General features: G+C 28.8%; 1 protein-coding gene across 1 annotated transcript in view; it reads left to right on the top strand.

The window, feature by feature from the left end:
* Window positions 1–2146: 2146 nt before the first annotated feature.
* LOC123295256 (UNC93-like protein MFSD11) overlaps window positions 2147–15178 on the top strand; it is a 33197-nt gene continuing 20165 nt past the window's right edge. Inside the window, exon 1 of the mRNA XM_044876527.1 lies at window positions 2147–2265. Within this exon, the coding sequence (XP_044732462.1) occupies window positions 2173–2265 (93 nt within the window). The 5' untranslated portion in view covers window positions 2147–2172. The remainder of the gene's footprint in view (window positions 2266–15178) is intronic.

Below are 15178 nucleotides of genomic sequence, written 5' to 3'. Positions count from 1 at the left end.
TTATAAAATATAATCTTCAAATCGTATGATTTTTTATTATAGTATACTAGAACCATCTATGGGACATATTTAAAAACATGCATCATATAAATGAATAGTGGATCCTAAAACCATTAGCGATTTTTTCATAAATAAGTAGTTCAAATTTTATCCACGTTTTTCGCATAATAACTTCTATAAAATAAAAAAGCCAATTATGACCTAATAGACACAAATTCCCATTCCGGAAAACAAAATATTCTACTTTTTTTTTTTCAAAATTAACTCAATCAATTTTTACAACGCAAAAACATTTTTTTGCAATTTTAAAAATGTTCTTAACCGGTCCAACCGGTCGTCATAGAATATTTAGAGAATTAATTATTGGTTAAAAATATTAAAGAAAAAAAAAAGTTATTCTTCATTTCATTCATATCAATTTTTGTGATTTCTTCAAACAATAATTCAATTTTGCTGCGCCTATTTTGTTATTTTTTATTGACATAACCTTGACACAACTACCAAATCGGAAATTGAATTTAATTGGAAAACAGAAATTGAAATCGACGTACGGCTATATATCTTAGAAACAATGAAAAATTACTATCAGATTTCGTACCTCTTTTATAATTAACTTCCAATTAAAGACAATCGCACAAGTACGCCGTCAAGTAATTTCATTTTCGTATTGATATAAGTCGCGAACAAATAAACAATTTAAATAATTCTACTTCTAAGAAAACGTGAATGAAATTTAACAGAATAACCGAGAATTATTGTTTGGAGGAAGTGCAACTTTTGAACTTGTGCGGTACCTATGGCTAAAAACAGGCTAAGGAAATTTGCTTTCTTTTTATTTATAGGCAATTTAATTACAGATACGATATACAAATTACAAATTGAACAAAATTAAATGGTAATAATTTTAATAATATTTCTCTAGCCTATGTTTTTCCTAGGTGGTACATTTAAAGATCGTGAGACAATTTGAAGAAACCTGGAAACCTTTAAAGTTTATTAAATTGTTTTAAATGAATTTAAGATGTTCTGATTTAAACTAGAATATTCAAAATTGTTTTTTGGAATAGTTGAGAATTTTAGCTGAATGATTTCATACAGATCGCAGCACGGCCTAGATTGGCCACGAAAATCTAATTTGACGCTCAAACTCAGCGTCAAGCGTCATCATGAAAATACACCTTTAGTCTAATCTTTTTATATGCTAGGCTATAACTTGTGCCTAGACCATGAAGGCTATAAAGAAGGAGAACGATCGCTATGTACTAAAGCATTAGCGCACCTGTCCCTGAAAATTTGTAGAATTTATAGTTCATTTTCAGCCACCAGCCGCGCTGTCGTCGGTAAGTAGTAAATTAGCGCACAACAGCCCGCATTTAATGATACAACTTAGCGATCCCAGCGCCTCACTTATTTTTTCAAAATATTGGGGACAATATTTTCTATTGCGATCGTTCTCCTTCTTTATAACCTTCATGGCCTAGACTCTAACTCTAGTACATCTAAATAACATTTGCAGAAGTGCTGCCATCACATTGTTATACGATCTCTTTGTGAAACTTTTAATTGTCTAATGTCTAATAAAGTTATTCGATTAGAAATTTATTAGGAATTCTGAAATCGAGATATATTTTTAATTAAAAATCAAAAAAGTATTAAAGTCTAGAATTAATTATTTCGTAATTATAAATAATTTTTGTAAATTCAGGTGAATTATTTGATTTACAGATAATTGTATATAACCCTATTCCCTACTCGCAGCAAGTACACACAATCAAATAAATAATAGTAAAAATAATTTTTTTTGCTGTTTTTTTTTTTACAGCATTATTGATAAAAAAAACCTGATAAATAAAAAGTTTCTGAATATTAACATAGATAGCGTTCGGTTATTATACATCCAATTACAATAATTATTATGAATTAAAATTTCCCCTACAATTTCAAACAACAGCAGTTGAACAGAAGAAATTATTAAAGTAGCGTACGGCGTACGCATTATATTATGAATGTCAGATTGATGTTTATATTATTACAAATGTGACACTTGTCAGATACGGGACATATAAATGAATGTTGTTTAATTTTAAAGTTTACATTTTACTTTTTGTTTTAACTTAAGTTCAATTAGTTTTTTTTATTAAATTTTTGTGCCTTAAAGTTTTTAATTTCAAAATGGCAATTGATAAAAAGTTTTTTAATATTATCCAACTGGGTATTGGATTTATGCTCGTTTTTACGGCATTTCAAACTATGGGAAATGTAGAGGTAAATACATGTTATTTATTTATTTTTTGAAAAATTTAGTATTGTTTTCATTAGGCCATATCAATAACAATAAGCACTGAAATTTGAAAATTTTAGGTTTTAATATAAAGGTTTATTAAAAAGTGGGTTAATTTGAAAATGTAAAAGAAATTCGTGAGCTTTATTAACTGTGCGGGCAAGAGTTAAATTTAAATTAAACACTTTGGCGCTAAAAGTGTCCTTCTCTATAGTAAAAAGAATAATTACGAAAATAAAGTTCGAAAATAAAATAAATTAATGTTTTTGTATTGTTGTCATGAAATTTCGTTTATAAAAGGGCGAAACTTTTTTGCGAAGTTTATGTGAAAAATTCAAGAACATATTTTTAGCTGCCTCCATTTTTATGCCAACAATATATAAACAATCACGTGTAAATAAACACTTGGTTGATTATAATTTGAAAGTAAATAAATGTTCTTAGACTCAGTGGTACACAATAATTGTTTATAAGCATGCTTTTACTTATTTCTAATAAAAACATGGAATTGAGTGAATAACCTTGACTTTCGCTTGATAATAAATATAATATTTATTTTATATGTGTTTGGAATTCAAATACATATTATGTTGTTACTGGTTGTTAATTAGTTTGTAGCATATTATTACAAAATGTGTGTTTGTAAATTTTAGTTATATTCACAATGATTAATTGTTAAATAATCAATAATGTAATTATCTATAGCAGTCTTATCAAAATTTTATTAAATGCAGTATATTACAGGGTGGTACAAGTATTTTCCTCGTACCAGGCGCCGTTATAAAGAGGCGGTGAAAAATTTATCCAATTTTTTTAATTTTATGAGTATCTGACCACTTTTAACCATTCGGTTTAATAATTCGAAAACTATTGCTTCTACGGATATCTTGGGTAAAACCTTTTTTATGTAAAATTAACTCACGAGCAAATTTTATAATACCTAAAACTGCCATAAACTTAATAGTTACGAGATATTTGATTTTGCACATGATTTTGCAATGGCTTTTTGATAGGTCATTCATTGCATCTAAATAAATATAATCTCGGTGAAAAAACTTGAATTTTTAAGCAGATCGGCTTTCCCGCTTCCGCCATTTCCGCAATAGAGAATTGAAGTAAATCGGAATTTCACATTTAATGAGAGTAAAACGAGCGATCAATTTACGGTCGACGGTAAAATGAAAAATTACACAATTTTTGTTTGTCTTTTTGTTCAGATTAATTTCGGATAAGCAGGTCCGATTTCGATAGCAACTTTACAGGACCGTTGAGTATCTTCTTAAACAAAGTCTAAGCTTTCAACTCATTATTTTAAATTCATGCAGATGAAGTTTCAAGATAAAACTGGTGACAATATTTAACTCCGAGCATCATGTTACGTACCTATCTTTTCAGTTTAAGTATTTTCCATTTCCCATTTTTCTCTTTTCAACTTACTATTTTTATGGAATATTCAATCTCAAATAATGAAGTTTCACATTTTCACTTGGTGGAATTTTTGCATAATGCTCAATCAATTCAGTTTTAGTATATCAATATCAATCTCCATAAGTTAAAAAGACGTGCTTAGAATTTCAATTTGAAAGTTAAAAATCTTTAAAACTGTGTATATCTATGTAGAAAAATTACGTAAGAACATTTTTTTGAGGATTTACCTGGAAATAGTATTAGTCATCATTATTCCATACTTATTGAATTAGCAATATTCATTCATTATCGATTTGGTAACTAAAATGGCTTAGAAATACTGTTAATCACCATAACAGTATTGCTTTGCCTTATATGAAAAGTATAAAAGTTATTGTTTTAAAAAAGAAAAGTTGCGGTAGGCACATAGCATCGGTTAAGCGAGGCCACACACATCGACATCGCTATTATAACTTTTGCAACCTCATATTAATCATGATATGCGACCGAAAACGATTTTTTTAACCTTTTCACAACGGATTTTTTTAATGAATAAAATACAGAAAAATATATTTAATATCAATGAAACTGGCTTTATTGGATAGATAATTTTATGCTACTAATGTTTAAATAAGATTTTGGTCATGTAGCCGCAACGGTGTGCGCCAATAACTCGCCGATTGTTGTATTCCAGGTGTTCAACCGTGTGTGGTTTTTCGGCGTAGACAAATGACTTTACATATCCTCCAAGAAAACGAGGTTAGATCGCACTATCTTGGAGGTCAATTAACAGGACCTTTACGCGTAATTTCAATAATTGTATTAAAAAATTCAATACAATTTCTAAATTTCAATAACTTGGAAGTGTTGCTCTGGCATGAGTCTATTCATTATCAAATGGCAAACCCATTGAGGTATTATATGTCTATAATACCTCCATGGGCAAACCAAACTAAACACAAAGAAAGTGTCTGCTTTCAAATCGGTTATTAAGTGCCCGCTGTCAAATCGGCAAGCTGTTTGCTGTCAAATCGGTTATCAAACAAAAAAGTGTTGCCAACTCAAAGATACGATATAGTATCCTGGATTCTCGAATTATTTATGATATATGACTGCAACGACTTTTTTATAGGAATTACGACAACGTTCTTCTGTATCTCGTGAAAGGAAATTGCAGAAAACTTTTACATGCACAATCGATTACTTCATAAGTCATTCTACCTTGCGTTTACATCCCTAAACAAACAACTGTTCCTCTTAGAAAATTTTAGAGAGCAGCTGCCTTAATAATTATCAAGGAAGTAGTAAAAATAAATTTAACTGGAATATTATCACAACATATTAGTAGAGCTGACAACGAAGAAGTTGATTTTGTATTGTAGTTGATTGAAAACGGGCGAATTTTGAATATTTCTTTTTTTTTATTTATTGAATTTAGGATGACATGAAGTGTGCGTAGCACTGGAGAATGATAGAGCTACTAGTGCGCATTTATTTTAATTGTGTATCGACCGTTATTTAACACAATTGCTTTCTAATTCAAAACGTACTTCATCCTAACGTGAATTCAACAAGAAAAGGAAGGAATATTCGAAATTCGGTCGTCTTAAACTAAACTCTCGAAAACGTTACCAGCTCTCGTGCCATATTATTTAGGACAAAAACATAAAATCAGCAAAGTGTGTTGATCTTTTAAAATTTAATAACATTTAATCTTTAAACTCCAACATCTCCAAGACAGTGAATAAAAGTGATTTTTGCATAAATATTGTTATCAATATTTGCAACTTTCTATAATTTAGGTCATAAATTAATTAATTTATTTGTTTACTGAAATCACAACTTCATAAAAATAATATTTAAAAAAATTGGGCGTAATTTTTTTTTCAATAGCTCATCCAATTTATATGACAATAATTTTTATTTAAGTAGTAAATGTATTTTTGCGTAAAATTTTTGGGTGTAAAGTAAACAAATTTAATGCAAATTTATTAACTTGTTTCTTGTTTTGTTTATATATATTTGGTCACATCGATAATTTAATTCCCGTAATATTCCATTCCACACCTTTATTTGCAAATATTTATGATTTTCAAAACATACATATAAATTACTTCATATGCAATTATATTATATTTTTATGTATTATTGCCAAAAATTAAATTTTTTAAATTACTTATTGCGGTAAGTTATGTTTTTAAAAATTATGGTGAGGACGGTTTTGTCACATTTTCTGTATATACAGATTGAGAAACTGTTCATCATAGCTGTTACATTAAGTTTAAATTTTTTTCCCAATTTCCTAGATCAATTTTTGTATTATATAAATGCGTATTCCGGCTACCAAGTAATCATCATCAGTATGAATTAGCTGTATAAATAGCGCTTCGATTAGTTGATTAATGTTTGACCAATGAGCGTAGATCGCGTTATCCTTTTAAGCTAATGATATTTGAGTATTTTATAACCTGATTTTGACAATTAAAATAGAAATTCAAATCACAAATCAAAAATAAACCATAAAACTTAATAGTTTCTCAATTTCAAAATCCATTATTAATTATAAAAACTACAATTTTAATTTTGAAATTTTTAGGAAATCCGAATTTGGAATAAGTTGTCTTTTATCCAAGTTCTTTGTTTCATTGCAAAGATTTTGTGTCATTTGTAAATCTTATAAAAAATTGTCGTCTACTTTGGCCCACGTATTTCTTCGAACAATTTTGACAGTCTACGAAATAGATCCCCGACTATTGTGCGTTTATTTTATACTTTGGATTCCCCAGTAATTGTTTCAATTTAGTTCTAGTGGGAGCAATTTTCAAATTATGTTTTTCTAGTTCTTTGGCTGGTCTTAAAAATGTTAATTTGCTTCTTAGCATTCTGAATTTCATTTTTTGGATCATATTATATTGCGACTTCTTGAATGTGCTTCAAATCTTTGAAACAATTTTTGTTGGAAATAAATTATTTCAAAAAATACTAGAGTTCTCATTTATTATCTTTGATAATGGTTATAGCTGTTATATTGTTTAAAGCGCCGTAAGTCGGTAAGTTACAACGTAAACCTGATATGGATACCGTACTGATAGGGGCATAACAGGTAATCGCGATGTCGACGAGCTCGCTAACAATGGCACAAAGCTATCGGGTATCTATATACAATAAGCCTAGCTGAGAACCATCAGGAGTTAGAAGAGTCACAGTAAGCAAAAGAAGAAACGATGAATAATCTCCTTTGCCAATTCCCAGCTCTTGCTATGAGAAGAATGACATTCTTGAGTCAGCTATCTTTGAGTACCTCCTAAAGTTAAAATCTGTCGACGTCAAAACTGGTTCTTGGATATATTAAGAGAGCTGCCTTCTAAAACAAAATCAAGCAAGTGCGATATTGAAAGAGCTCTAACTGTTTAAGTTCAGAGCTAGAAAAATTTTTAATTTGGAATTTTCAAAGTTTTGGAGACTCGGAGGACAGTTAGTTATATTCTTATTATTTTAAGGAAAATAATCGACTATTCATAAATTTTTAAGTTGAATAGTTAAAAATTTGCAGGTCTCATAAATTAAAAGGGCATATCTCTCAATATCACTCTTACTCGATGTTGTTAAACTCCATAAGGACTACGCTCACAAAAATTTTTGACTTGTTGCAAATAAATCTGAAAAATTTACGATTAATTATACCTAACATTAATTGTAGTCTAAAAGACACAATAAATCATAGGTAAATGACATTTGTTTAAACTGTGCCAAATAATAATTTTACAATTATTAATTTTTTAATTTAAATTGGTTAAACATTAATAAATAACAATTATTATTTTTAATTATGTTAAAAATGAGAATAAGATAATTGTTTTCTATGATAATAATTACTTATTTTGATTTGTTTAAATTGTAGTGTTTATACGCAAACTGCTTTTGCTAATACAATTTTTATTAGTATGTATAAATATTTAATTTTGTATAATTTGTAAAATTATTTTATCTACTTATAATGATTATTATACGTAAAATTTGTTTTTTCGTTAAATTATGAAACATTAATTTATCATAATTAATTGTTTAAGTAGGTACATATTTTATGTACTAAATCGCTTACTTGTGTAATATTCCAAGTGATACGACGGGGTACCTGAGTTAGTTGGTACCTCAGAGTTTTTTAAAATCTAAGTTGGTATCTAAAACAATGCTTTTGTTTTCTGAACTTTTTGAGTTGTTGAGATTGCTGGCGAAGTTAAAATAAGTATTTTTTCTGCCACACCCTTACTGCGGGCTAATGAATACTGAATGAACTTGGGCTACCAGAACAGCAGAAAAAAATTATTATTTTGTTCCTTTTGTCCATTTTTTGCCCAATATTGTCTTTTAATCCCAAAAAGGGATCACTTATTTAGTGTCTCTTTCTACTACCAAATAGCGCTTGGTATTAACCAAAGATTCCCGCGTTCGCTTCCTGTTATATGTGTATTTTTTTCAATTCCCTATAATTAATATTTACTATACAAGTTATTTTGTCTTCGTAGTGTACGCCATTTAGTCGTAAAAATTATTAATAATCAAAAGGTTCTGATGTTTATAGACTACAAAAATTTAGTATACACTAACAAAATATAATAAGTTCTGCGCTTCCGATGATTATCTATACCAATTAAACGTATTCAAATCTTAATAATAAAGTTTCTGTTTGCTTAAATGGGATTTAAAATAGCTAATAAAATTCTTTGATCCTTAAATATATATAAAAAACTTTGTCTTTGCCAAAAATCTCATTGATGCTTTGGTCTACTGTAACGTCAAAGAAGGATAAATATCTTGTTTTTCTACAATTCTGTGACAATTCTATCCCACTTACATAATACGCGTTATAAATTTTTATGAATGAGAGATAATTCATATTTTTGGACCCATTATAAGGTCAAACTTACAAACTATTAAAATTAAAAAAAAAAACACATGTGCAGTAGAGCTGCATCACTAAAGACATGTTTCCCCCTCATTTAATGTTTTTTATTCTTGTGTGCTTTTTATTGGCATGGGATTATTGTCTCTTCTTATTTTTGAAAGCGTGAAATGTCTGAAAACCTTATCAACCGCTTAATAATATGATTTTGTGTTATAATAAAAGGAAAAGAGTGGCAAAGATCTTACCATCCCCAAAAGTCATATTCTTGAGGCTTCCACAATTTACGTTATAATTTCCAACCCTCCAACTCAATTGGGAGGGCTATGAAGATTTGTTAAAACTCGTAAAAGTCGAAAAAACATGATTTTGAGGTAGACAAAAAAGGAAGGGCGTTCGAAGTTATCACTCCTAAAAGACACATCCTAGACACTTACTTAACTTGCATACTTATTTTCAAACTTCTAACGCAATTTCGAGGGCTGTGATGCTGTAAAACATCTTATAAGATTCCAACCCATATACCGATTGTCTCCAATCTTGGAGAGACTGTACAGATGTGCATTGTCATAAAAATGCTCAAAAAGCGGATGTTTCCCTGGGAATTTCGTACAAATTGCGGAAGTGAGCCGCCGCTTAGTAAACAACCGCCCATCAGATATTTCCAAAACCCCATAAATTCTGCTCTGGTTGTCATAAAACAGTTGACTATCGATACAGCGAATAAGTCTATACTTTCTGTGAAAATATGCCAAATTATGATATTTTTGTCTAAAGAGAAATAATATGTCGTATCATTATCAAAATTAGTTTGAGAGCACATCCACATAGTGTGTTTTGTATTTGTTTTGTTAATTCTGTGTCTTGCATTTTCAATTAAAAATGCCAATAATTACTAAAAAGTTTGTTAACGTTTTCGAGATGGGCGTTGGATTTATGCTTCTATTTACGTCATTTCAAACCATGGCATACTTACTGGTAAATAAAACTTCTGTAAAATGATATTTGTTGGAAATAAGTACATAATTTTTGTCGTGCAAAGGAAATAACTTTTATATGGATTGATATATTGATAATATCATAGAGCTGTATAGATTGGAAGATAGGAAACGCAATAAGTAAACTTTTGACCGCAATGAGAGAGGTAGAAAGAGACAGAAATTGTAAGCGTATAAGGGAGACAGCTATACGCACCTACATTATCTGTCTCTCTACAGCTAAACGTGTCTACTTTATCTGCTCCTCTCTGCTGCGATCAACCGCTTGGGCGGCGATTTTGCAACTCTATCGTATTATCTCCATGATTGATACTAATCATAATTTTGAATTTTAAAAGTATTTAAGATGATTAAAAATATTTTTAAGATAGAAAAAGGCCATACTTTCTTAAATCCAATTATTAGTATATTGAGCGTTAAAATTATGTTAAAAGAGTTGAGTTAGCTCGTATTAAGTAAGCAGGTGTCTTTTTTTGACAATTTGCTCCTATACGTTGTTAACCTTAAATGGCTCCAGACTTTCAGATCGGTGGAAAGTAACAGTTGTAGGGTCAGTCCAGTGTTACTGCTCCGAATAAAACTATATCTTATTATTATTATTATTATTATTATTATTAATTTAATGCGAGCTACTATAAATAGGATTTACTCAGGCTAACACAATTAAGGTTTTGGGAAAAAAATGTGAGATATATGATGATACATTTGTATTGACTTTTATAGTATTGTAAGCATGGATCATAAGTCATGGCAACAAATATTTTGTTTATGTCAAATATTCTGTCAAAATGTCACCCATTTTAAAAGAAATGTAATTAAATAATGAAAGGTATGCAATAATTATGAATATAATCGTAATTTAAAATTTTCCAATTGTTATCAAATATGAACATAAAATGAGCTATTTTACTCTACTCTTGGAAGTCATGGAAACTAAGTTTACCTCCTCACTGTTGTAGAAAGATGATAATTAATAAAAAAATGAAATAATCTAATTAAGTTATAAGTTAATTTTTTGGTATAGAATAAAACTTGAAATTATTTTCGTAGTATTATTGTAAATTAATATGTATTTTGACGTGTCCCTTTTTAATGTTATAATTTGTGGTCTTGGATTTTTGATTATATTTTCTGGTTTTCAAACTTTGGCAAATACAGAGGTAAATATAAACTATTGAAACATTTTCTCATGTATAAACTAATATGATTTAACAATTTTGCTGTCATTGTTTACCCTTTGTGATGTAGAGGTCGACGCGTGCAGAGTTTTGGAAAAGTTACTTTCTGTATCTGGCAAAATTAACTTATAGAAAAATAGTGACTGAATATCACATTTTGACATAATAAAATGTTTTCTTACTCGAAAAAATAGTTTCTTGTTGTTATTGACTTTATTTTATTGAACCTAAGAGCCTACCTCACTATTGTCGATGTTGCATATAGACTTTACCTGACTTTTTATTCTACATTTTCTGTTATCAGAGAAAACTAATTTAGGTCAATTGACGCCTATCTTTGTAAGAAGTGTGATATTGAGGCTGTTATGTTATCAATAATTTAAACAAAAAACTATCTTCAAAAGTTTTTTTTTATCTCAAGTAGTAAATCAATTAGCTCACATTTTTTCATTCTTCTAATAAATGTTTACAAAAGACCAAGCAATCTGAGAATAAATGTGGGCAAAATTGCAATAGAATTGCTTATATTTTGTATGAAATTTTATTGATTTTTAAACGTGCATATCATAGTTTTCCTATCAAAACATGTTCATGGCTATTTTTAATTAAATTAATTTTAATCAATTTTTCCCAAGAACGCTTTTTTAAGGCAAGCCTATACCATTATATCTGTAATTAAGTTATCTTTCTTCTGATACCAATTTCGATTGGTTTACAGATCGGTGTAGATCTGTCCATACAATATGGACAGATATCCACAGAATCGAAATATATATCGTTATCGTTAAAAATAATTTAATTACGAAAATAATGGTATAGGCTTGCCTGAAAAAAAAATCGTTCATGGACAGAATTGATTAAAATTAATTTAATTAAAATAGCGATGAACACATTCGATAGAAAAGATATGATAGGAATGTTTAAAAATTAAAATTTCATAAAAAATAATCTCATCTGGTTATCAGATGGATAAAGATCGACCTAACTTTTAAACCATTAATAAATTTGCGGCTAAATAAAAATTGTCTTGATATGCTTCGAAAAAATTATGATATTTTTTACAAAATATTTTGGCTAAATATTGCACTGCATTATGGTTGTGCCAATCTTTTGGCTACATAATTTAGAAAAGGCTTAATCAAATAAAAGACCAAAATATACCGATCAGTTTGATAGTTTATTAAATCTTAATAGAAAAGTTTTTTTGTGATTTGTAATATTTTTTGTATATGGATTAACTTAAGTTTAATAATTTCATCAATGAATTTCATAGACAATTAACATTGGAATTAAAACAATTTAAAAGTCCAATATCAAAGATAATAAATTTTTGATAAATGAATTATTAGATTTCATCCATTCAAAACAAAACAAAAACTTGTTGCTCAATTTTTGAAACTTGACCTAAAATTTTTCAATCAAAAATATCTATACGCCTTCGAATAATAATAATTTTACCAAAAAAAATTGTGAAATATCATAATTTTTAAAAAGGTCAATACTTCGTAGGCAGAGATTATTGATGTCCTTCATCGATCAAAATTATAAAAATTAACTTAATTTTGAAGTATAAATATTAAAACTGTAATAGTGAGATAAATTTGAAATAGTTTTGATCATTGAGAAGGCCGTTTATAATCTGGTCATCTGTTGCAACACGTGAAAAATTTGTACAAACTATAATACAACACGCTTTTATTGAAATATCAACTAAAAAATGCAGAATTGAGTATGATTAATTTTTCAGTATTTATTTGTTATAATATTATTTAACTAGCTGTGAACTACTCGCTTTGCTGGGCCACTTCAATTTTAAATACAAAGATTATTGTGTTATAACCCCCCACTTTATATAGCGTTACTTATCCTCCTGTTGTTCACAATTTCGTCGATTTTATTATTTTGGGGTGGAGCCCTAGTTTTTTTGAAAACAGCCTATGTTACTTGCATATAATGAAGGTTTTTATAAGTTGAAATAATTTTTTAAATCGGTTAAGTACCTAGTACCTTCACCTATATCTTGAAGGCTATGGTCTAGTTCATATCCTCTGTTGCTTTCACCTTTCTAAATGGATACCTATTATTGCGTGAATTTCATTTTCACATTTTGTAAGCTTCCTTTCAATATTTTTACCCCTTTTAGGGCAAAATTTTCACAAACTTTGAATGTGGTATTTATTTATATCTAATTAAAAGCCCAAATAGTATGTTTCAAGCTTCTAGCTTTAAAAATGATATAATTTCCCATACAAACTAGCATTCCCTTTTCCAACTCCTTACGGTCTTTTTTTTGCATTAAAAAGTAGCCTATGTCCTTTCTAGCTCTAGACTGTCTCTGTACTTTCATTTAAATCGGTTTAGTAGTTTAGGCGTGATTGCGTAACATACAGACTGCAGGCAGACAGAGTTATTTTCGCATTTATAATATTAGTAAGGATAATTGTATTAAGGTATTTCCTTTGTATACAAAATTTTTGCCATTGATTTTGCATGCTCTAAGCATATCCTCTCATGGCGTTAAGGTAGCAATTTTTAATTTGCATTTTTTGTTTGTCATTATTTTGTTAGGTTACAGACACAATTTATAGAATTTTGGCCATAGGCGATATTAATTTATACAAAAAAAATTCATTAATTAAAATTATTTAAAAAAAAATTAAGTTATTTCAGATATTTTACCATTTCAACCTTCTTGGTAATGACCTTGTAAAATAATTTGCACAATCTATGTTTGTAGCAAATATTGGATTATCATCACATTGATCTTGTAAAATAATTTGAACAATCTAAACTAGTATCAGATAATATTTGAAGCCAAAGAGTTTTTAAAAAAGTAGTTGAATACTCTGGTAATTTTAGGGGATGACTTCATCGTTTATTTCCTCACATTTTATCAGTTTATTGTGACTGATGCAAATTGGACTGGACCGACGATTAAACCTTTATTATCGTCTAAACCCATTTTAGCTGTAAAAACTTACAGTTTTGATAGGTTGGGTCGAATTATGTTGCGTTGAATTGATAAAATGGATGTAGGATAATCTCTAATTCTTCTTGTTTGATTGTTTTGGTATAAAATTAATATTTAACATAAATGATATTGTTTTCTACGAAAATATAATCAATAAAATATTTAATGAAAATTAATTTTCGTTGTAAAATATTTGTAATTAAAAATAAACTGATTACGCGCGATTTACATAGCAAGTTTTTATATCCTCCAAATAATATTATCCTATGGACAGGATGTATTTTATTTAAACTTGACATCAAAGCATGATGCAAATTTCGGGTGAATATGTGTCCAAAAAACGGAACTTTTCAGATCTACAGCCATCACAAATTTTACACTTCATTTTGGTTTTGTGCCGAATTCTATAGGCCAGGCATGGGCGAGTTAATTTAAGCCGAAATCACCATTGTTATAACTGTATTGTGTGTCTCTTTATCCAAGTACACATTGCTCATAGAGGAGGAGGCGAGAGAGGTACACGACTCTTCTATCTATTTCAGTTTCTCTAATAGTAATGAGATAGGTAAAAAAAATATTGTCTCTCTGTCTTACCCGTATTTTTGGTTGTCACTGGTTAGGTTGTCACTCTCTTACTCTAATTTTTAGTTACAGAAGTTTGAAGGACGTTTCAGAAGTCCCGTTTGCCCATCCTGATAAAGGCTTTTGGAAAAATTTTTCGAACAAAAGTTATTGATGTTTTTATGAGAATCACTTTTGTTATTATTTAAATTTTGTAGTATCTCCAAAAGTTTTCGAATAATTTGGTTTCTCTTAGACTAAATACAAAAGTGTTTCTCTTAATTATACTAAATACTAACAACGGCTGTAGGTCCGAAGTGGACGGTTTTGGATTCATATTCATACCAGCTTTTTGTAATGATTTGATATCAATAATAAATTCCTAAAGCTACAGACACTTATTTGAATACACCCTGTCTAAAATTCAATGAGAGTTCAGATTAACTCTTTCCTGTTACAATATAAGTGGATGTAATTGGAATATTTTCAATTACATCAAAATATTATGTTAATGATTTAGTTTATGTTTCTTGGAATCCCATGATGTATTTAATAATCCTGGATGAAACATTTGATTTCATTAGTAGGTGTATTGATTACAATTGGAGTTAATGTATTGTTTATTAATCACCATATATTAATACACAGTATTAATCTTTCCTAATACTACATGTGCTAGATAAAATAAACAGTAAAAAACTGTAGTATTAGACAAAAAAATAAACAGTTTTAATTGATTTTTACCGACAAATAGATTATCTACTCATAATAGATCCATATTTAGTCTTTAAAATTCAGTCGGAATTTTGAAAACCGCACAAATCAATTTTTGTAATTTTCATTTACGTTTGCTACGAGATATAATAATAGTCCGGATTT

Source organism: Chrysoperla carnea, chromosome 3, assembly GCF_905475395.1.
Source record: "Chrysoperla carnea chromosome 3, inChrCarn1.1, whole genome shotgun sequence".
Lineage (NCBI taxonomy): Eukaryota > Metazoa > Arthropoda > Insecta > Neuroptera > Chrysopidae > Chrysoperla > Chrysoperla carnea.
Note: the sequence above shows the minus strand (reverse complement) of the source record. Positions and strands in the feature narration are given on the sequence as shown.